This window comes from Hyperolius riggenbachi, chromosome 1, assembly GCF_040937935.1.
Source record: "Hyperolius riggenbachi isolate aHypRig1 chromosome 1, aHypRig1.pri, whole genome shotgun sequence".
Taxonomy (NCBI): domain Eukaryota; kingdom Metazoa; phylum Chordata; class Amphibia; order Anura; family Hyperoliidae; genus Hyperolius; species Hyperolius riggenbachi.
In genome coordinates this window covers 321,991,364-322,016,254 of record NC_090646.1, presented here as the reverse complement: position 1 = coordinate 322,016,254, position 24,891 = coordinate 321,991,364, and the positions used below count along the sequence as shown (strand labels likewise).

General features: G+C 43.3%; 1 protein-coding gene across 2 annotated transcripts in view; it reads left to right on the top strand.

Moving 5' to 3' along the window:
* CACTIN (cactin, spliceosome C complex subunit) overlaps nt 1–24,891 on the top strand; it is a 220,391-nt gene that overhangs the window by 112,846 nt on the left and 82,654 nt on the right. For both annotated transcript variants that reach the window (XM_068233847.1, XM_068233846.1), the window contains exons 7-8: nt 13,795–13,957; nt 16,788–16,902. In XM_068233847.1, the coding sequence (XP_068089948.1) occupies nt 13,795–13,957; nt 16,788–16,902 (278 nt within the window). The remainder of the gene's footprint in view (nt 1–13,794; nt 13,958–16,787; nt 16,903–24,891) is intronic.

Sequence of the window (24,891 nt, the reverse complement as noted above, 5' to 3'; positions counted from 1 at the left end):
TCATGAAAATAAAGAAAACTCTTGAAAGAGAAGGTGTGTCCAAACTTTTGGCCTGTACTGTGTGTGTGTGTGTGTGTGTGTGTGTGTGTGTGTGTGTGTGTGTGTGTGTGTGTGTGTGTGTGTGTGTGTTTGTGTGTGTATATATGTATGTATGTATATATGGGTACTTAACCGTTAGCTGGGCGCATCCGGCAGGTCTGCGCTAAATACTATTCCCCCTCCAGGCCGACATGGATAGTAGGGAAAGATGTAACTGGTGGAGTTTTGTCGCCACCTTGAGGATGCGCCCGGCTAACGGATAAGTACCTATATATATATATATATGTATGTATGTAAGTATGTGTATATATATATATATATATATATATATATATATATATATATATATATATATATATATATATATATATATATATATATATACACATGCATGCATGCATGCATGCATGCATGCATGCATACACACACACATGCATGCGCACGCACGCACACACACACACAGGTACAGACTAAGCAGCAAGCTCATGGTGACCCAGAACTCATTGGAGTGTGTAAGGGACTACAATGGTCCTAAAAGTCCCCTTACTAAGATGTTAAGAAAAACAAAAGTTTGTTTTCTTAAAAGAAAAGAAGAATTTGCCATAATTCAGGTTGGAGTGAGCTTGAGATGTCTCCCAGGCACCACTGCTGAATATATGCAAATTAACCATTGTACCCTTAGAAGCATGCACTGATGAGGATCAAACAATCTGAAAGAGTCTGTATGCATGTTGTATTATTATGGCTCTGTTCAAATTAACAAGCTGACACATCATTGCATTCCAGCGGTTCTGGAGTTGTGTTTAGCTTCTAAGGGTACAATGATTAATTTGCATATATTCAGCAGTGATGCCCAGGGAGACATCTCAAGCTCACTCCAACCTGAATTGTCGCAAATTATTTCTGTTTTAAGAAAGCAAACTTTTGTATATATATATATATATATATATATATATATATATATATATAGCCTTTATTTTTTATAACAATATAACTTTATAAAATTCAACTGAGTGTTGCGGATTTTTTCTAGCAGTAAACCAGTTAACCTATAAATATTCTGTTTATAGTGAGCTACGTGTCCACTACTGGCAAATCTTTATAATGACGACTTTTAAGCTGGCCCTTTTTAAGTGGTTAATAATCATTTACAGGGGCGCTATGGTGAAAATCAGGTGTCTGCCATAACCCTGTTATCATGTACCTAACTGCCAAGCAGTTTATTTTTTTTTAAGTGTCTTTGACAGGTTATTCAGAGCAAATGCAGATATCCTTCCCAACGCATCTTAGCTTAGAGACGTGTCATCCCCCTCTGCTAAGTCAGGCTGAGTTTAACAGCTGATTTATCCTCTCTCTCTCTGGTGTAAAGAAAAACAAAAATTTGCTTTCCTAAAACAGAAAGAATTTGCGATAATTCAGGTTGGAGTGAGCTCGAGATGTCTCCCAGGCACCACTGCTAAATATATGCAAATTAACCATTGTACCCTTAGAAGCTAAACACACCTCCAGAACCGCTGGAATGCAATGATGTGTCAGCTTGTTAAATTGTACAGAGCCATAATAATCCAACATGCTTACAGACTGTTTCGGATTGTTTGATCCTCATCAGTGCATGGCATGGATTAATTTGGCTCTATGGAGTAGGGCTTGTAAACCGAGAGGTACAGACTAACCAGCAAGCTCATGGTGACCCAGAACTCATTGGAGTGTGTAAGGGACTACAATGGTCCTAAAAGCCCCCTTACTAAGATGTTAAGAAAAACAAAAATTTGCTTTCCTAAAACAGAAAGAATTTGCGATAATTCAGGTTGGAGTGAGCTCGAGATGTCTCCCAGGCACCACTGCTGAATATATGCAAATTAACCATTGTACCCTTAGAAGCTAAACACACCTCCAGAACCGCTGGAATGCAATGATGTGTCAGCTTGTTAAATTGTACAGAGCCATAATAATCCAACATGCATACAGACTGTTTCGGATTGTTTGATCCTCATCAGTGCATGGCATGGATTAATTTGGCTCTATGGAGTAGGGCTTGTAAACCGAGAGGTACAGACTAACCAGCAAGCTCATGGTGACCCAGAACTCATTGGAGTGTGTAAGGGACTACAATGGTCCTAAAAAAGCCCCCTTACTAAGATGTTAAGAAAAACAAAAATTTTCTTTCCTAAAACAGAAAGAATTTGCGATAATTCAGGTTGGAGTGAGCTCGAGATGTCTCCCAGGCACCACTGCTGAATATATGCAAATTAACCATTGTACCCTTAGAAGCTAAACACACCTCCAGAACCGCTGGAATGCAATGATGTGTCAGCTTGTTAAATTGTACAGAGCCATAATAATCCAACATGCATACAGACTGTTTCGGATTGTTTGATCCTCATCAGTGCATGGCATGGATTAATTTGGCTCTATGGAGTAGGGCTTGTAAACCGAGAGGTACAGACTAACCAGCAAGCTCATGGTGACCCAGAACTCATTGGAGTGTGTAAGGGACTACAATGGTCCTAAAAGCCCCCTTACTTAGTAAGACTACAATGGTCCTTAGTAAGACTACAATGGTCTTAAAAGCCCCCTTACTTAGTAAGGGGGCTTTTAGGACCAATGTAGTCCCTTACACACTCCAATGAGTTCTGGGTCACCATGAGCTTGCTGGTTAGTCTGTACCTCTCGGTTTACAAGCCCTACTCCATAGAGCCAAATTAATCCATGCCATGCACTGATGAGGATCAAACAATCCGAAACAGTCTGTATGCATGTTGGAATATTATGGCTCTGTACAATTTAACAAGCTGACACATCATTGCATTCCAGCGGTTCTGGAGGTGTGTTTAGCTTCTAAGGGTACAATGGTTAATTTGCATATATTCAGCAGTGGTGCCTGGGAGACATCTCGAGCTCACTCGAAATTTGAAAGCAAATTTTTGTTTTTCTTAACATCTTAGTAAGGGGGCTTTTAGGACCATTGTAGTCCCTTACACACTCCAATGAGTTCTGGGTCACCATGAGCTTGCTGGTTAGTCTGTACCTCTCTGGTGTAAGGGACATGTAGCCTGTGTGCTGGGAAGTTCATAACACTGCAGACAGAATAGCACAGTGAGTGTAAAGGGGACTGTAAAGTCATTTACCTTGCTTATTTGTTTAACATTTTCAGCATTCCAGCGTCATCAGAGAGAGAACTGCTATGGAGTCAGCAGAGGGAGGGGGGATGGGCAGGATCTCTGCATGAGCTCTGTATAATCTTTTCAAGCATTTAAAAAAGCAAAAGCTGCTTGGTTTTTGATTCTCCTAATTTAGGTACATGCTAAGAGAGTTATGCCAGAATTTTTTTTTCCGTTAAAGTGCCCCCTTAAGGCAGATATGGATAAGATATTTGACAACATTGGTACACCCCTGCCACAGCTGGATCTCGTCCATGCATCCAGGCTGAGAACCAGGACAAACAGGATGACGCAAGATCTTCACCACCCTGGCAGTCTCTTCTTCAACCACCTGCCTGCAGGCCGCCCCTACAGAACTATTCCCAACAAAACCTCCAGGCACAGGGCCTCCTTTGTCCCCCAAAGAGTGCTCCTTCTGAACTCGAACCCCTTACTCAACACATTCTCCTAGCATTGTACCCCCTGCATTGCTGTTACATTGGAGACTATATCCGGATGTATGTTTTTATTCTATGTTTATTTTCTTCTCTGTATGTAATTTTTGCACTATTCCCTGTGCTGATGTCTACCACACACAATTTTTGATGTGGCAACTGCTGCACTTGGCTATGATTCTGATTCTGATTTTCATCTGCCACATTCTTGCCCATATACTGTAGCCATTTTATTCAGATCCTTCTGCAGTACCGTATTTTTCGGACTATAAGACGCTCCGGACCATAAGACGCACCTAGGTTTAGAGGGTAAAATCCAGGAGGGGGGCGGAGCCTGCGATGGACGGGTGAGGACGCGTGGTGAAGGAGCTCCCGCATCCCTCCACCCTTTATCTTGATAAATGTGGCTTTCCATCAACCAAACTGAGAGCTGAACATGTCAGGGAGATCCAAGAGGACCTCCACTACAGAATCAAACCAAAAGCGCTCATCTGCCGTGCAATCCAAAGTTACCCGCTACCTTCAGAGGAACGAGGCTACTCAGACCCCGGCTAAAATGGCGGCGGAGGCGCCCTCCCCTAATGGCGCACCGCAGAGAGCATCGGAGGAGTCTGCCACCGCTAAGTCCCTGAGTGAGATCAGGGACTTCTTGCACAACCTTCCAACTAAAGCGGACCTTGATGACTTGGCAATCCGGATCACCTCAGCTACCCATGCGGAAATTTTAGAGGTGCAGGAGGAGGTGAGAGACCATGGCGGCCGACTCGTGGCGTTGGAGGCAGCAGCTGCCTCTATGAGGGTGGAAATCCAAGCGCTAACCACACAGAATGAAAAACAGAAAACAATCAACACCATTCTGAGAGTGAATATGGAAGACGCACAAAATAGAAGCAGGTGGTGTAATATCAGGATTCGAGGCCTACCGGAGACGGTCTCTGCCCTACAACTAGGCCCAACTATGATCGCCATCTTTAACCAGCTTCTCAAACAGCCAGAGGATGCTACGCTGGAAATAGATCGCATTCATCGAGCTTTGAGATCACAGCCTCTGAATGGAAACCCCCCGAGAGATGTTATATGCCGCATCCACTACTTTACTGTGAAAGAGGCAATTATGAAAGCGGCTCGGAACGCCATTTCCATTGAGCACGAGGGGTGCAAATTACTCTTCTTTCAAGATCTGGCGCCAAGTACGTTGGCACAGCGAAGGGCACTACAACCCCTGCTCAGGGTGCTGCAAGAAGAAGGAGCTACATACAAATGGGGCTTCCCCTTCCAGCTGCACGTAATGAAGGGGGACAAATCCTTTACTTTGAAACAACCATCTGAGCTGGCGGATCTTTTTACAGACATCGGCATACCTGAAGTGGAACTTCCCGACTGGCAGCCGGATAACTTTGGCATAGGCCTTCCTCAACGACAACGCAGACAAAACTCGGGAAGGAGGCCACCGCAGGTGGAGTGAGGCCCCGTCTCTTACTTCTAAGCAGTGTCGCGCTGGAGGAACTGGGACTTGTCTACACGCAGCTAAGTATCATACTTTATTCATAAGGGGCCTTGCATATTAATCTTCATTGGGGATGCGATACCTCACCTACTTTTGACACGCCAAGGGGGTCGGGGAGACTATATATGTTTTCCTGTGGACACTTCACCAGGGGCCACCATGGAGACTCTGGGAGGGGGGGGGGGGGTTTGAGAGAGTGTTGGGGACAATCTTTACATACTCTCATACTGAGCCCTATAAAAGACCCAGCATGTGGGGCTTCCTGTCCCTCTTGCCTCTGCCTCTCACCACTCACCACTAAGGATTCTATCTACAAACAATACGCTGACTCAATCCTGCAAGTCTGGAGGATCTAATGGAGAAAATATATAGGCCTGCTATTGCAGGGAAGCTACAAAGAAACCTTACCCACCTTACATTCATAAATACATGCACTGTATATACTTTATATGTCTACTCTGAAATGGAGGGGCAGACGGGAGGGACGGGATTGCTTTGGGGAATATGAACAAACTGAAATGTTAAATGTGTAACTGGCTGGCTTAGGGGTGACGACATGAGAGATCGGTGTTTCATATTGAAACGAGATGCGGCCTCCCTGGCGTGGCGCCGTGCCCCCCTGACGGCCCAGGACTGAGGTCTCGGGCGGTCGGGTCACTTAGGACGAGGTGGGCATGGCGACACGCCGGGGTATGCACGCTATGTGGGCACCTCTGGCACCGATATGGTAAATGAAGTGGAAATGTTATGACACTGGAAGACTGAGGTTAACAATACAAACCGCATTGGCCGTAGACAACCAATTGCAGCATTGGCTCGGGGAGAGGGTCTCCCCTTTCTGGTATGTAGCCTCTCGCTAGAAATAAAACATGGAATACAGAGAATTAACGAATGACAGATCCTCAGACACGGCTTCCCTAATGCAGATAGACCCCATATTAGCCTAATCCGGGACACCTACGGGCCACTGAACACTCTGGTCAGACCCCCAATCACTTAAAATAGGAGAGGTGAAGGAGAACGCTTCTGTAATGGCGCCACCTACAGCACCCTACCTAGAGATCACCAGTTCAGAGGCGACACAAACAGTTCACACTTGCCTCACCGCAGCAGACCTCACATTGTGGTCTAAAATGACTGCAGAGGATTATGAATACCACGACCCCCTGTCGCCCCTAGATGCTTAGTGCCCCCTCCTTCCCTCCCTACCCTGCCTTTCAATCGACCTCGCCCCTTGGCCATTCCCTTCTCTTTGTAAGGGAGAAACACCATCATCTCATGGGTGGGTTGGGAGATCGCGTACCCCGATGGAGCCCCTTACATTGCTTGACCCCTAATTAGAAGCCCATAGCTGCTCATACCCGAAGACAGATAGACAGGCCTGACACCATAGCACATGATATTACAATGGCTATGCGATACGCCACCTCCCAGCGTGCCGCTCGAATGCAGTAAGAACTCATATTGTCATTCAAATGGCCCCTTTACTCACATGGTTCACGTTACAGGAAAACCACGCAACATATTGAATTTACTATAAGGGGGTGGGGATGGGGAGGGAGATTCGCCACCCCTTGCACTGGGTCATGGCTCTCTTACTCCCACATAGGACTGACCTGCCGCTGCAGGTCATACTTAGGTCTATGACCATCATTCTAACTTTCCTTTTCTCTGTACAGCCTTAGGACGTACAGAGATCTCAACATACGCGTTCAGATGCATACAAAAACACGGGGTTTTATTTTTTTCTTATTCTTTTGCTTTTGGGACAATACCATGCAGCCACCATGAAGCGTAAAATACCACTATGGCACATATGAAGGCAGTAACCATCAACGCCAGGGGTCTCAACACGCCTGAAAAAAGGCGCATCTTGCTTAAAGACCTGTGGAGGCAGAGGGCACAGATAGCATTCATTCAGGAAACACATTTCAAGGGTCCCTCACACCCGAAGCTCTGTGACAGACGCTTCCCCAGAGCCTTTTATAGCAGCACGCAGATGGGCAAAGTAAAAGGGACAGCGATACTAATCATTAGCACACTAACTCTTGTAGAAGTTGACGTCCAATCAGACCCCCAGGGGCGATATGTCATGCTGAAATGTACTATCATGGATCAAAAATACACCCTATGCTCTATCTATGCTCCAAATAGCGAACAAGACAAATTTCTCCTAAAATTCTTAACTGCACTAGATTCCTTTGCTGAGGGAAATGTGATCTTGGGAGGAGATTTTAATGTTGCTCTTAACCCTGCATTGGACACATCCCATGGGAGATCGAGTGTGCCATATGCAAAATTAAACAAAATAAAAAAGGCATTACATGAAAGACAGCTGGTTGACACGTGGAGGGTGACTCACCCCCAAGATAAAGATTACACTTTTTATTCAAATGTACATGAGATCTACACAAGGCTAGATTACCTTTGGATCTCCCACGGTCTACTGACGGAACATATCTCCTCAGAAATTGGCACAATCACCTACTCAGACCACGCCCCGGTCTTTGTGACCCTTAATTGCCAAACAAAAAGAGATACACCATTTACCTGGCGCCTGAACACAACTATGCTTCAGGATGATGTTTCCCAAGCTAAAATTGCTGATCAAATTCAGAATTATTTTCAAAACAATGATAAGGGAGATGTTTCGGCACCCATATTGTGGGAGACCCATAAGTGTGTCCTTAGAGGATACCTGATTAAGAGGGGCACCAAACTCAAACGCGAAAAAGGGGAGACGATTAAACATCTGTTGGAGGAAATCCGTGCCCTAGAGGGTACCCACAAAAAATATCATAACGAGGTAGATCTACTAAATCTAACAGAAGCTAGACACAAATTAAATAAGATACTCCAAGATTCAGCCAAATGGGCGGCTAGGAGATGCAACCATGCATTTTATATGCATGGAAACAAAGCAGGTAGGTTGCTGGCACGAGCACTAAAGCTACAACAACAGCGCACTTATGTCTCACAAATAATTGACTCGGAAGGGAGAAAACATATCAGAAATAAATCCATAGCCAAGACTTTTAAAAACTTCTATCACAAACTATATAATCTAACTCAATTACCCGACGGAACACTTAGGGAACCTGGGCCCCGCCTCATTCAGGAATACCTAGAAAAGGCAAATGTGACAAAACTAAATGAGGACATGAAGACCTCCTTAGAGGAGCCATTCACAGAATTAGAAATACACAAAGTGATTATGGAGACTAAATCTGGGAGGGCACCGGGACCGGATGGCTTCCCTGCCGAGTATTATAAGAAATTCAGAGCGATCCTAGCACCTTACCTTTCCAGGTTATTTAATGCCCTGGCAGAGGGAGGAGGTACGTTATCCTTCCCTAGACAGTCATTGGAATCACATATAACAGTTATAGCAAAACCCCAAAAAGACCTCTCGGCCTGTGGGAGCTACCGTCCCATATCTCTGCTGAACTCGGACCTGAAAATATTTGCTAAAGTCCTGGCTACTAGACTCGCAGAGCATATGCCGCACCTGGTACATTGGGACCAGGTGGGTTTCATTCCCCAGAGAGAGGCCAGAGATAACACCATAAGGACAGTTGGTCTGCTCCGGTATGCCCGATCGGGGGGTATTCCTTCGGGGGGTAATACTTCTACTGACGCAGAGAAGGCCTTCGATCGGGTATGCTGGAGCTGGATGAGGGTGGTGCTGGGGCACATAAATTTGGGGGAACGAATGCTGGCATGTATAGGAAATTTATATACATCCCCAACAGCAAAAGTCAAAGTTAATGGCATATTCTCGGAGGCTCTGGAGATTAAAAACGGTACTCGGCAGGGATGCCCTCTCTCTCCGCTGATCTTTGCGCTGGCCCTGGAGCCTTTTCTGAGCCAGATTAGAAACAACCCAGACATAACAGGACTCACCATAGGGGAGACCAATCATAAGATAGCAGCATACGCGGACGACCTCCTATTTTTCCTGACGAACCCATCAATTACCCTACCTATTTTGATAAAGGAATTTCGCACTTTTGGGAAGATTTCCTTCTTCAGAATTAATCTGGATAAATGCGAAGCCTATAATGCAGGTCCAGAGATTGAAGAGTCACTTAAAACTAACTTTCCTTTTAAATGGAACACGAAAGCAATTAAATACCTGGGAACCAACATTTCTGACTCGCCCAAAAACCTATACCAAAATAACTTTCCACCCATGCTTCAGAAACTAAGCGCTGACCTTAAAAGATGGGACCTTCCCCATTTCTCATGGATAGGAAGAATATCCATTCTAAAAATGAATGTTATGCCCAGACTCCTCTATTTGTTTTAGACGCTCCCGATTGATATACCCCTCTCCTTTTTCCAACAGATGCAATCTATCTTTAACAAATACATCTGGAGATGCAAACCTCCAAGATTAAAAATAGACATCCTCTACTGCCCCAAGCAAGAAGGAGGTCTCGCCCTGCCATGTGTAATTAGATACTATGAGGCAGCAGTCTTGACTCGTGTAGTAGACTGGCACAGACATAGCCAAAATAAACAGTGGGTGAACATGGAAATGACCCTTGCAGATTTTCCACTGGGGGACCTGACATGGACATCAATAAAACCTAAACAATCATGGGGTCTGCCATACTTGTCACACGTCACCTTACTGGTCTCACATAGAGTAAACAAACGACTGAGGTTAACCCCCTTCCCATCTCCTTTGCTGCCCTTATCTACGCACCCTAATCGAGAGGGGGAAGGAAAGTTGCTGCCGTCCCTCGTAGTTGGAAGGACAAGAAACATTAGATATAAGGATATGTGTAAACAAGGGAGCTGGACCTCTCTCTCCGATTTGAGGAGGAGGGAGACAGGCGCAAATCTCAATTGGTGGGAATACTTCCAATACAGATACCTACTGGTCTCGCTAGGCCTCGGCCCTACCTCAACTAGAGCCCTTACAGATTTTGAATTAATATGCATGGAGGAAGGGAGAACAGACAAAACCCTCTCCAAAATATACTTAATTCTTTCAGATCTTGCATCTCCTGCGATGCCCTTTTTTGAGGCATGGGAAAAAGAAATAGGAAAGCCCTTCACAGAGACGCAGCGCTTAAGGATGTGCATCTATACTCATAAGTCATCTAGGGCAACCAGAATACAAGAAATTAATTACAAACTCCTCACCCGTTGGTACCTAACGCCGGTGAAACTTAAATCTATATATCCTGATAGAGACGATAACTGCTGGAGATGCAATTTACACAAGGGTACACTGTTACATCTAATGTGGTCCTGCCCCATGCTTGTTGACTACTGGAAAAGAATAGAGAGGATTGTCAAGGCCATAACAGACAGGGAGACACCTTTTGACCCAGAATTTTACATACTACACTGCAACAACTGGCCCATGAAAAATTATAAAAGGTCAGCTGTCAAACACATCCTCAATGGAGCCAAATGTCTGCTGGTTAGGCACTGGGGAAGCGCTATACTGCCGAACATTGAAGAACTAGTTAAGGAGTGGGACAATACTGAGCTGATGGAGGACCTATCATTTACTGCAATAAATAAGCCCGAAATATACAAGAACACCTGGGCATACTGGAGTTACTTCAGACACTCGGAGGAATTCGAAATAGCACTAATGAGTGGCTAATCTGTCCACCAGATACCGGTGTTGGTCTAACCTTGGCTGTTGGTGGTTCATTCTCTGCAATAGTGAAATATACACGTAAAAAGGCCGATAGGAACATGGTGGCTGCATGGACGCATTCAGAGGGTACTGAGGTTGGGGGGAGGGAAGGGGGGGCGATACTACAAAACTTCAGGTATCTTAAGTCATATGTGGCACACCATTTTAACCTTTAACGCTTTAAGATTAACAAAGCTGGCACTAGTGGATAATATAAAAATGGTAAATTCCGCTACTGATTGCACCTATTCAGATTTTTATTGCAGTTCAGAACAAATGTTTGAATTTCCTGGTATACAGCGACTCTAAGTATGTTATGCTATCTAGAAAACAGCTCCCTTACAACTTTAAACAGCTATCCTTTTCTTTTGATGTGTTTAATCGATATTGATATGTAACAATCATTATAAGCCAAATGTGATTCTCTCTATTTGCAATGTATGTTATTTGATACTTTTCCTGAAATAAAAAGATTATGAAAAAAAAAAATCCAGGAAAAAAAAAATACTAAACCTGGTGTGTTCATGGTGCAGGGCGTCTTATGGATCTTCTCCTCCCCAAGCTACTGAGAGCTTAGAGGGTGGGATTAGACTGTAAGCTCACAGTGTGCCGCAGCCTGCAGTGAAATTCTGTGTCACTCACCCTCTGTCTCCACATTCATAAATGTAGAAACCAGCTAAGTAAGATATATCACCTTTCTAAAGCAAGCTTTATTAACAAGTTTCATTTCAATGCAAGGCAATTTTCCACTGCATGTGTGTTTATAATATTCAGCCCTCTCCACATCAATTATAAAGATCATCTCCCATCTACAATATGCAGCATTTAGTCATATATTGCATTGTATATGTAAATCATATTCCTCATTTACTCCCTGCTTGAATACTAATGCCCCCGATTCATTCCGCTGTCACTGTAATGACAGCGGTAATGTCCTGCTACAATCAACTTCCCTCCCACTGATGCCCGATGCGTTGCAGTGAGAGCGCACTATGTTCAGTTTGGCTGCGCTCATCCCCCCTCCTCCTCCCTCGGTAGCCATGTGCTGCAGAACTGCCACTCACCCTGTCTGTCCGTGCATCGGCGGCTGTAATCAGCTGTGCGCGTTATGCACGAGCGTATCATCCTCTCCCGTAGTGTAGCCTCCAATAACATTATGCTGCAGGGAGGTCAGCATACGTTACAGTCACCCCCTCTGTCCGTGGAGCAGCGGCTTTAAGCTTTACACCTCGGCGGATATTCTTCAGTAGTGTAGCTTTAAGTGTCCCTCGCTTGATGAGGTCATCAAGCGGTGCGCTAAGCTACACCACTGAAGAATATCCGCCGAGGTGTAAAGCTTAAAGCCGCAGCTCCACGGACAGAGGGGGTGACTGTAACGTATGCTGACCTCCCTGCAGCATAATGTTATTGGAGGCTACACTACGGGAGAGGATGATACGCTTGTGCATAACGCGCACAGCTGATTACAGCCGCCGATGCACGGACAGACAGGGTGAGTGGCAGTTCTGCAGCACATGGCTACTGAGGGAGGAGGAGGGGGGACGAGCGCAGCCAAACCGATGCACAGCCGCCGATGCACGGACAGACAGGGTGAGTGACCGTTCTGCAGCACATGGCTACCGAGGGAGGAGGAGGGGGGACGAGCGCAGCCAAACTGAACATAGTGCGCTCTCACTGCAACGCATCGGGCATCAGTGGGAGGGAAGTTGATTGTAGCAGGACAGAATGAATCGGGGGCATTAGTATTCAAGCAGGAAGGGAACGAATGGAGCCCGGACCAATAGACTGCCAGGGATTTAGGGGAGGCGCAGCCTAAAGTGTCACATTCGGACCATAAGACGCAGCAACATTTCTCCCCTCTTTTGGGGGAGAAAAAAGTGCGTCTTATGGTCCGAAAAATACGGTATGTCACCATATTACTTTGTGTTGATCATTTTGCATAACTTTGTATGATTTTCAAAAATAGCAGCATTACTTTTTACTTCATATTCTTGGTCATTAAAGAAATAAATTGAAAAGCACTGGACTCATGTTCCTTCCTATATAAACATGCACTGTATATACAAAATATATCTTAATAAGGAATTTTCTTTGGCCCTAAAGTTTTTTACGGTTTCATCTGAACTCTGGCACAAATTTGCCTAAAAAAACATCCTTATGGTACATTACTATATTTTAGAAATCTTTATGTCCATTCCAGAAAACTGCTATAAATGCTGGCAACAAACTTTTAAACTAAGAATTTAACTACAGGTAGTCCCCAACTTACGACCGCCCGACTTACGAATGACCCGCCGATACGAACGGCATGGATCCTGTGTTTCCATGGGAAGTCAAAGTCAAGTCAAATTTTTTTTTTTTTTTTTAAATTGGACTTGTAGTTTTTGAGAAAATTGATTTTAAAGAATTCAAAGAAATGGCTTTTAAACTTGTATAGGCAGGTACAGAGAGCAGAGGTGATACTGGAGGTACAGGGGACAGATATGGCCCAATGTTCCAACTTAAGAACAGATTCAGATTAAAATTAACCTACAGTCCCCATCTTGTTAGTTAACCGGGGACTACCTGTACATTCATTAATTTTTATCTCCTTTCATGCCAATTATGTGTATTTTTGCTTTATTTTTATTTTACATGACTTGTATGGGAACAGTGGATAGTGGAAAACTTTTTAATTATATAGAGTCTGTTAAGATCCCAACAAGGCTGTTGGTATGAAATCTGTATGTTTCCATCAATGTTTTTGTGGGTTTTGTAACAGGTTCCAAAACTCAGTTGTACTAACAATGAGACCTAACCAAAAAGACAATGTTATACTTGGGAATGTCTGTGATTCTGTAAGCCATATATATGTGTGAAATATATGTAAAATGCGGTATGATAGGTCAGGCCTACAAATGCAGAAAATTAGTATTGTTCTCTACTTTAGATTTGGTTATTTTGCTAATGAGTTTTACATAGTTTTATTTTTTTCCCCCATCGATGCTATAGGTCAAAAATACGTATAAGGGATGGTCGTGCAAAACCCATTGATCTTCTGGCAAAGTATATAAGTGCAGAAGATGACGACTTGGCTGTTGAAATGCATGAGCCTTACACTTTCCTGACTGGACTTACTGTTTCTGATCTAGAAGATTTGCTAGAAGATATTCAGGTGCGTGGATATTTTTTTCAACAGATTTTTTTTTTTGGAGGGGGGGGGGGGGGGGGTTGTATCGGTGTGTCTTTGGCTTGCAACAACTTCTTCTTACTACTTCCTCTAGGTACCAAGTGGCATTGAGGCTAGCACTTGCCATAATGCTTAGATTTAGAGTCTGAGGCTCAGTTCCTAGAAACATTTTTTACATTGAGTTTGAATGTTGCCCCTGTATTTGCAAAGGTTTGCTTTGGGGACTCCAGTGTCCTGAGAAAAATATACTGGTAGTTTAATTGGCTTCCCCCTAAAAAGTTGACCCTTGACTATGACAGGTGTAGCAGATTATGTTTGGTAAACACACTCACACTCTACACATAGTACTGTATATACATAATCCTGACAGTTTACTGAAAATAATTGGCTGCCACTTACTTTACCTTCCCTGTGCACTTTGACTTATCATATATCCTCGAATATAAGTCGATCTTGTGTATGTCAATGCCAATATTTGACCCTCTTAAGTTGGAATTTTTATTGTCTCAAGTATAATGCTTCATACGCACTTGAGATAAGTCTTTGGAAAAGGCAAGATCACAGACCAATTTTACCCCATTCCATGTAGTATGAGAGCCATACTCTACACAGTGTATTCTATGGAGCTGCACTCCCCATCAGATAAAATCTTTGCAAGATGCTGCACACACAGATGCCCGTACACACTCAAAAGATCATTATCTGCAAAAGATCTGTTCCTACAAAATATCCATTCCTGCAAAATGCATTCATAGTCTATGAGATCTGCAGATCATCATAACAGACTTCATCCGCATATCTGGCAATCATCTGTAGATCTGAAAATCCATCCTGGTGGATCTGATCTGCAGATGATTGTCTGTTAAACCAAGTGTGTATGAGGATCTGCAGATATCATAGACTATGAATGCATTTTGCAGGAATGGATATTTTGCAGGAACAGATCTTTTGCAGATAATGATCTTTTGAGTGTGTACGGGCATCTTTGTGTGCAGCATCCTGCAAAGATTTTATTTGATGGGGAGTGCAGCTCCATAGAATAGACTGTGTAGAGTATGGCTCTCATACTACATGGAAGGGGGTAAAATTGGTCTGTGATCTTGCCTTTTCCAAAGACTTTTATCTCAAGTGTGTATGAAGCATTAGTCTACCCAGAAGAGTTAATGGCTGCATTTGGGGACCATGAGGAATTAACCACTTGATGACCACATTGTTAACCCCCCTAACGACCAGCCTGCTTTTAGCTCAGCTGGGCTGTGCAGTTTCTTCAGCCTCCTGCACAGCCCAGCTATGGAGCCCAGCGATCGGACTTGGCTTTTTTTTTTTTTTTTTTTTTTGCCCCTAAAGGGACATGCCGCCGGAGGGGTCCGATTGCTGTGACCGTTTTTTTTTTCCCCCAAGCCTCTATGAGGCTTTCTCTCCCTTCCTCCTCCCTCCCCTTCCCTCCTCCCCTCCGTCATCAGAATTGGAACAGGACGGCGATCCGTCCTGTTCCGCCTCTCATAGGCATCATAGGCACCAAGCAGAGGCCGGGGATCGCTGATCTTGTACAGCTCTGCCGGAGACCGCAGAGCTGTATAGTTGTAAACCAAGGGGAGTTCTTTCCCCTTTCGTTTACAAACAGCCTGCTAATCACGGAGATCCGCATCCGTGAACTGGTAGGGAACGATCGCGCATAGGCGCGGCCGATCCCTGCCAAACTGCAGCTCCAGGACTTGACGCCAATTGGCGTTAGGCGGTCCACCGTGGTCACGCCCATTGGTGTGAGGCTGTCTTGAAGTAGTTAACAGCTGCACTTGGGGACCGGGAGGGGTTAATGACTGCACTGCATAACCGTTCCTGGCCCTTAGCCAAGCAAACGTGAACTGAAAATTAAAAGTCAAAATAAACATACACACCTCATACTTACCTCCGTTGGGGACCGGGACATCAGTGGGGAGCAGATCGATCGGCGTGGGACAGTAGGCTGCAAGGGGCTGGAGATAGCCCCAGGTTAGTAAAGCTAATTTTTTTGATTTGCCCCGATAACTCCTTTAAGAGAGGAACTGACTGCGAGGTAAGTATGTAATATTTATTAGCAGGTACATCATGTGTTCAGCGCTGCATAATATGTTGGTGCTTTATAAATACAATAAATAAATGTGTTTATTTAAAATGTTACTTGGTTCAGATTAACTTTGTGCTGCCAGTAACTCCTCCAGGTCCCCAAGTGTAGCAATTATCTACTTCCCCTCCATAAAAGTGTTTTTTCCTCTGCCCTTTACTTGTTAATTGTGGATAGGACTATCAGACCTGTTTTCTTAGCATGTCCTTTATCAAGAGAGTGTCCCTTACCACTGGGTAAAATGGTGCAAATGGGAATGTCACTAATAAGCACACACATTACTCAGTGTTGGAGTCATTGGTTGGTAAAAATGTCAGTGTCTCACAGGCAATGGATGCTTCTAAAACCTTCATTTATCAAAAGTAAGCTATACAAAGTAGTGGTTCTCCAAGCAAAAGGTGAGGATGGGAGGGGGTTACAAAGCATGCTGGCCATTTCGGCTCGCTTTGCAAAGGTTAAGAAAGAGGTGCGCCCTCCCCCCAGTCCCTTGGCGATAAGTTAACAATTTAGGTCCAATTCATATACAAGTTGATCCCTATACTTTTATTTAGTGAACCAGACCTACATTTCTAGACTTATAGTCAAGTTTATACTTTGTACAGTGCCATGGTATATGTTGGCGCTTTATAAATCATTAATAATAATCATGACTACAAGAGCAACATGTTTTACAAATGTTAGTTTATTTAATCCCCTTACTTTTTTTTCTAGATCTACATGGAGCTAGAGCAAGGGAAGAATTGTGATTTTTGGAGAGATATGACTGTTATAACAGAAGATGAAATCTCTAAGCTACGAAAGTTAGAATCTTTTGGGAAGGGCCCAGGTGAAGTGCATATTTTGTGTGTTGACATGTTTCAATAATATTATGAATTACACATTTGCTAGGAAAACTTAGCTTTACAAACACACTTACATAGTTACATAGTTATTTTGGTTGAAAAAAGACATACGTCCATCGAGTTCAACCAGTACAAAGTACAACTCCAGCCTGCTCCCTCACATATCCCTGTTGATCCAGAGGAAGACGAAAAAACCCTTACAAGGCATGGTCCAATTAGCCCCAAAAGGGAAAAATTCCTTCCCGACTCCAGATGGCAATCAGATAAAATCCCTGGATCAACATCGTTAGGCATTACCTAGTAATTGTAGCCATGAATGTTTTTCAATGCAAGGAAAGCATCTAAGCCCCCTTTAAATGCAGGTATAGAGTTTGCCATAACGACTTCCTGTGGCAATGGATTCCACATCTTAATCACTCTTACTGTAAAGAACCCTTTTCTAAATAAATGGCTAAAACGTTTTTCCTCCATGCGCAGATCATGTCCTCTAGTCCTTTGTGAAGGCCTAGGGACAAAAAGCTCATCCGCCAAGCTATTATATTGCCCTCTGATGTATTTATACATGTTAATTAGATCTCCTCTAAGGCGTCTTTTCTCTAGACGAAATAAACCCAGTTTATCTAACCTTTCTTGGTAAGCGAGACCTCCCATCCCACGTATCAATTTTGTTGCTCGTCTCTGCACCTGCTCTAAAACTGCAATATCTTTTTTGTAATGTGGTGCCCAGAACTGAATTCCATATTCCAGATGTGGCCTTACTAGAGAGTTAAACAGGGGCAATATTATGCTAGCATCTCGAGTTTTTATTTCCCTTTTAATGCATCCAAAAATTTTGTTAGCTTTAGCTGCAGCGGCTTGGCATTGAGTATGATTATTTAACTTGTTGTCGATGAGTACTCCTAAGTCCTTCTCCAAGTTTGATATCCCCAACTGTATCCCATTTATTTTGTATGGTGCTAGACCATTGGTACGACCAAAATGCATGACTTTACATTTTTCAACATTGAATTTCATCTGCCATTTATGTGCCCATATAGCCATCCTATCCAGATCCTGTTGCAATATGACACTATCTTCCTGAGAGTTGATGATTCTGCACAATTTTGTATCATCTGCAAAAATAGCAACATTGCTTTCTACTGCATCTACTAGGTCATTATTAAATAAATTGAAGAGCATTGGACTCAGTACAGACCCCTGTGGGACCCCACTGCTAACAGTCTCCCATTTTGAGTACGATCCATTGACCACATCTCTTTGTTTCCTGTCCATTAGCCAGTTCCCTATCCATGCACACAGACTCTTCCCCAGTCCTTGCATCCTCAACTTTTGCACCAGACTTTTGTGGGGAACAGTGTCGAAGGCCTTTGCAAAGTCCAACTATATCACATCTACAGCATTCCCAATATCCATATTAGCATTCACTACCTCATAAAAGCTGAGCATGTTAGTCAAACAGGACCTGTCTTTAGTAAACCCATGTTGATGCTGAGAAATAAGATTATTTTCTACTATGAAGTCATGTATAGTATCTCTTAGTAACCCCTCAAATAGTTTGCATACAACTGATGTTAAGCTTAAAGGTCTATAATTTCCTGGATCTGATTTTTTGCCCTTCTTAAATAATGGGAAAACGTGGGCTGTACGCCAATCCACTGGGACTCTGCCAGTTGAAAGAGAGTCACAAAAGATAAGATAAAGGGGTTTATCTATAACTGAACTTAATTCCCTTAGGACCCGAGGATGCATGCCATCCGGGCCAGGTGCCTTGTCTATTTTTAATTTATTTAGTCTTGCCTTCACTTCTTCCTGCGTTAAGTATTTAATATTACAGTTAGAAGATTGAGACTCTTCTGCCTTTTCTGTAATTTGCAATAGTGCTGTTTTTTCTTTGTGAAGACAGAAGCAAAAAAAGCATTTAACTCTGCCTTCATTTAACAGTTTCAGTATTGTAGCTACTGCACACTAGCTCACTTAAAGGCCTAGTTCAGTCTCCCATTTATTAATATTTACCTTAGTTAATTTGCTTTAAAGAGGCACTGACCTCCTCTGTCCCTCCATTCCACAGCCGACAAGGATGTCGGCTGTAGCGCTTGCAATATTTACCTTACCTGGCTCCAGCGCAGGCACAGTAGTGAGTTTCCGATCTGGCTTAGGTGGAAATAGCCGAGCCTGATAGGGTACACTCTGCTGCACAGGCAGGTCCGCTGTTCAGGGGCTGCCATCGCTGCAACCGAGGGACAGAGGAGGATGAGTGAAGCCTCATTAGGATCCAGAGGCTTCCCCCTCCTGAGGTAAGTACCCCAGGAGGTGGGGGTTGGTATTACAGGTCTTCTTTAGAGAGGAATTGTCGGCCACAAAATCAAATTCTATATACCCACTGCTCTGTGTTTAATATGCAGCATGCAACCTTACTCTCCATTGCAAGTACTCCAATCAATTCAGAAATGTTTCTGCTGTAGTAAATCTTATCTGTCAGCCTGGCTCTATTTGGTACATTGCCAACATGAAGGAATCGTGTCATCTCCTCTCCCTCATTCCTGCTCCTCACTGATTGGCTGAGGGCAGTTCAGTGCTGCTGAAATATGATCTATACCTTGCTCTCATGTGTTTACAAAGGAAGCTAGCTATGACAGTGCAGTTTCTAGGAGAAAATAAAGTAAGGGAGGAAATGTCAGGATTGGCTTCAGAGGGAATCAAAATGGCAAATGCCAGGGACAGAATTATCTTTATTTACTATATATATACAGTGGTGTGAAAAACTATTTGCCCCCTTCCTGATTTCTTATTCTTTTGCATGTTTGTCACACCTAAATGTTTCTGCTCATCAAAAACCGTTAACTATTAGTCAAAGATAACATCATTGAACACAAAATGCAGTTTTAAATGATGGTTTTTATTATTTAGTGAGAAAAATAACTCAAAACCTACATGGCCCTGTGTGAAAAAGAAATTGCCCCCTGAACCTAATAACTGGTTGGGACACCCTTAGCAGCAATAATTGCAATCAAGCGTTTGCGATAACTTGCAACGAGTCTTTTACAGCGCTCTGGAGGGATTTTGGCTCACTCATCTTTGAAGAATTGTTGTAATTCAGCTTTATTTGAGGGTTTTCTAGCATGAAACCGCCTTTTTAAGGTCATGCCACAACATCTCAATAGGATTCAGGTCAGGACTTTGACTAGGCCACTCCAAAGTCTTCATTTTGTTTTTCTTCAGCCATTCAGAGGTGTATTTGCTGGTGTGTTTTGGGTCATTGTCCTGCTGCAGCACCCAAGATCGCTTCAGCTTCAGTTGACAAACAGATGGCCGGGCATTCTCCTTCAGGATTTTTTGGTAGACAGTAGAATTCATGGTTCCATCTATCACAGCAAGCCTTCCAGGTCCTGAAGCAGCAAAACAACCCCAGATCATCACACTACCACCACCATATTTTACTGTTGGTATGATGTTCTTTTGCTGAAATGCTGTGTTACTTCTACGCCAGATGTAACGGGACACGCACCTTCCAAAAAGTTAAACTTTTGTCTCGTCGGTCCACAAGGTATTTTCCCAAAAGTCTTGCCAATCATTGAGAAGTTTTTTTTAGCAAAATTGAGACGAGCCTTAATGTTCTTTTTGCTTAAACGTGGTTTGTGCCTTGGATATCTGCCATGCAGACCGTTTTTGCCCAGTCTCTTTCTTATGGTGGAGTCATGAACAATGACCTTAATTGAGGCAAGTGAGGCCTGCAATTCTTTAGATGTTGTCCTGGGGTCTTTTGTGGCCTCTCGGATGAGTTTTCTCTGCGCTCTTGGGGTAATTTTGGTCGGCCAGCCACTCCTGGGAAGGTTCATCACTGTTCCATGTTTTTGCCATTTGTGGATAATGGCTCTCACTGTGGTTCGCTGGAGTCCCAAAGCTTTAGAAATGGCTTTATAACCTTTACCAGACTGATAGATCTCAATTACAGTACTTTGTTCTCATTTGTTCCTGAATTTCTTTGGATCTTGGCATGATGTCCAGCTTTTGAGGTGCTTTTGGTCTACTTCTCTGTGTCAGATAGCTCCTATTTAAGTGATTTCTTGATTGAAACAGGTGTGGCAGTAATCAGGCCTGGGGGTGACTACAGAAATTGAACTCAGGTGTAATAAACCACAGTTAAGTTATTTTTTAACAAGGGGGGGGGGGCAATCACTTTTTCACACAGGGCCATGTAGGTTTTGAGTTTTTTTCTCACTAAATAATAACCATCATTTAAAACTGCATTTTGTGTTCAATTATGTTATCTTTGACTAATAGTTAACGGTTTTTGATGAGCAGAAACATTTAAAGAGAGTCTGAAGCGAGAATAAATCTCGCTTCAGACCTCATAAATAGCAGGGGCATGTGTGCCCCTGCTAAAACGCCGCTATAGCGCGGCTTAACGGGGTCCCTTCACCCCCAAATCCCCCTCGATACACCGGGGGAGCGCTTCCTGGTTGGGGCAGGGCTAACCGCCGCAGCCCTGCCCCACGCGCGTCTGTCAGCGCGTATCTCCGCCTCTCCCCCGCCCCTCTCAGTCTTCCTTCACTGAGAGGGGCGGGGGAGAGGCGGCGATGCGCCGCTGACAGACGCGACTGGAGGCAGGGCTGCAGCCGTTAGCCCTGCCTCCAGGAAGAGACAGCCAGCGACTTTTTTACGACACACTTTTGCGGGGGGTGGGTTGGGGGTGAAGGGACCCCCGTTTAGCCGCGGGATAGCGGCGTTTTAGCAGGGGCACACGTGCCCCTGCTATTTATGAGCTCTGAAGCGAGATTTATTCTCGCTTCAGAGTCTCTTTAAGTGTGACAAACATGCAAAAGAATAAGAAATCAGGAAGGGGGCAAATAGTTTTTCACACCACTGTATATATATATATATATATATATATATATATATATATATATATATAATTCCCTGAAATGAAAACGTGGACAGTACAATACAAATGTTATGTAAGTAGAACAAGTAGTTATCTACCTCTGTGTTGTTTTTTCCTGGGATAGTATGGCTGTACCTGCTGCTTCATTTAGCAAACCACAAAGTATTGTGTATTGCATTTCTGTGCTTTATGCATTACATACACATTTAAACACTTAGCTAGCTCCCATAGTTTCATTTCCTGTTGGGTTGGCAGTGACATTTTATTGGAGAGATAGCTCTTTATACTCCCATCCCATCTACTTTTTTCGGATAGGGAAGAGCAGAGGGAATGGTAGAGTTATCTCACTATTCCACATGCAGAGGATGACACAGCCATTAAGCTTGTAAGGCTCCCTATGCTACATGATTTCTGTCATTTGGCACTGTATTGGCCGGAGGAAGCGGGCTCAGACCCGCGAAACGCGTTGCCTGTGCTCAAATAAAAATCTTTTGTAAGTTTACAGAGATTTCGTCATTGAGGTAAGATACCTCATTATTCTTTTTCGTTTTTAAACTGGTTTTAAAAGCTTTTATTCAAATCAGGGCGCCTCTTTCCCTTATTGTGCATAGTTATACCCCCGTACATGTTTGTCCGAGGGGTGGTGACAGAACACCCGTTGTTTCACCACGGTTAATGTTTTGTCCATCCTTTTTCATCTAAGAGAGCGACCGCAACCAGGTCCGTCCAGGACCACCCCGAGTGGAGTCGGGTTTATGGTCTCCACCTGCTTCCTGTGGTCGGTTGCCCCTTGCAACCCTCCTTTGTGAGTAGCCCTTTCAATCAATTGATTTCTCCACACACCTACTATTGACATACTGCACTATCGGGCTCCTTTTTTTGTCTCTTGTATTTCTTTCCATAGGGTGCCAAGACACCCCAACCACGATTGATGCTTGTAAGAAGGCAGTTATTTAACAAAATGTTTCCCTCACAAGGGGATAAAACTTAACATTTATTTGTTTCCATTAAAATTCACTAGAGTAGGCTGTCACCATCGTTACTTTAAATACAAGTTGATACAGTAGATTTTATAAGGGGTATAGTTCCCCCTCCTACTTCAACTTGAAATAGTCAATGTTACTACTTGAACAAAACCCCCCACCATATATAAGCCACCCAACATGTTTCACTTCCTACTTGGAAGCTTTATCAAGGAAACAAAGTGCCGTGCTAACAGTGCATATAGTGCTAGGATGCATTACAAAGCAGTAGATTAAAATAAAAACATATTTAGTAACAAAGCGTATAGGCCTATGACAGCAGCCTAGAAGAAGGCAGTTATCAAGGATTATATAGAGATTCTATCTTTTCATGGGACAACGCTGAAGATATGACACTTTGGTGCAATGTAAAATAGTCAGTGTACAGCTTGTATAACAGTAAATTTGCTGTCCCATCAAAATAACTCGACACATGCAGTGTAAGAATGTTACTTTGTTATACAGGGACTAGAGGAGAGGGTATCCCTATATGCTGACGATTTAGTAATATACCTCAGAAACCCACACCAGTCTATCGCTGGTATCCTGGATATTTTCTCGATCTATAAAACATTTACAGCGTTAGCGGTCAATTGGAAAAAAAAAATCCTAACTTCTCCCACTAAATTATATCCCTACCCTTCAAACTCCACTTGAAATTGTCGATAAAACTAAGTCCTGTATATACTCACGAAGAAGCCTAATTTTTCAGCACAAAAAATGTGCTGAAAAGTTACTCCCCTCTGCTTATATGCGAGCCAGTGGAGCAGAACGGATGGTGGAGCAGGTTTTGTTAGTGGCAGAGGAGCGTAAGGATCATGCACTTGTAATCCTGCTATTGCCATGTTGCTCCCTGCTGTGTTTGTGCCCCTATCCCCTGCAACATGGTGTGCAGAGTGCGCTACTCAAGACTACCTGTGTCTCCAGGCATGTGGAGCACAGCATGCCAGCAACTTATCAGTGGTGCAATGATCTGGAATGCTTCCTGTGTGGCATCTTGAGACACAGCTGTATCATTCTTGGGCACATCTGGCTATGGGGAGGGGAGTTGACTTGTACTGGGGGCACATCTGGCTTCTGTGGAGGGAACTATACTGGGGAAGGGGGGCTAATACACGAGTCAATAGTCAATCACTTTTTCCTGTTTTCTTAGGGAAAAGTGGGTACCTCAGCTTATATGCGGGTATTTAGGTATCTGGATTACGGCAATACCTCTGACTTCTATAAATATAATCTCCTTCCTCTTATTCAGAATACCAAAAACAAACTAATAAGCTGGCAGGAACTTCCCCTATTACTGGTTGGTAGAATAAACTTGATTAAAATTAAGATCTTACCTAAATTTCTATACATATTCCAGAATTGTCCTATTTGGATAAAAAAAAAAACTTTTTTTTTTTACCCACTTCAATTCAATTTTGGTAAGCTTCATTTGGTATAATAAAATGCCTCTGCTTAGTCTCAAAAAGTTACAAATACCTTGGACGGAAGATGGATTAGCGGTCCCCAACTTCTTTAAATAATATTATTATGCCAGTTTATTGGTCACAGCAAACTGGTGGTTGAAATTTGGATAAAACCAACTTTACCATGGTCTTGGAAGCAGCACACCTTTGAAACACTATCTCAACTCTAATACAGGGGAACTCAAGCGCCATATCCTCTAACAGATTCAATGAAAATAGTCATGAAGGCATGGAATATAGTACGCAAATGGAATTCCTTGGGTCGTAATCCGGTTTCCCCAAATATGCCTCTGGAATAACCCACTATTGACTAATTTCTACACTATACTAGGGATCAGTCTCGCAACACATATTATCCAATCGGGGGACACTTGCTGAATTTGATATACTCAAGAAGTCCTTCTCCCTTACCAATAAGTATTTCTTTAGAAATCTTCAATTAAGACACGCTTATTATTCCCAATTCAGGACCAACCCTGTCTGCCTCATTACATCTGATATAGTGGTTATCCTTAGAAATGTCAACCTTAATAGGAATGGGAGGGGACTTGGAACATAATCCCCAAGCTATCACTTAACTTGGCAATAGTTGAATCATCCTAT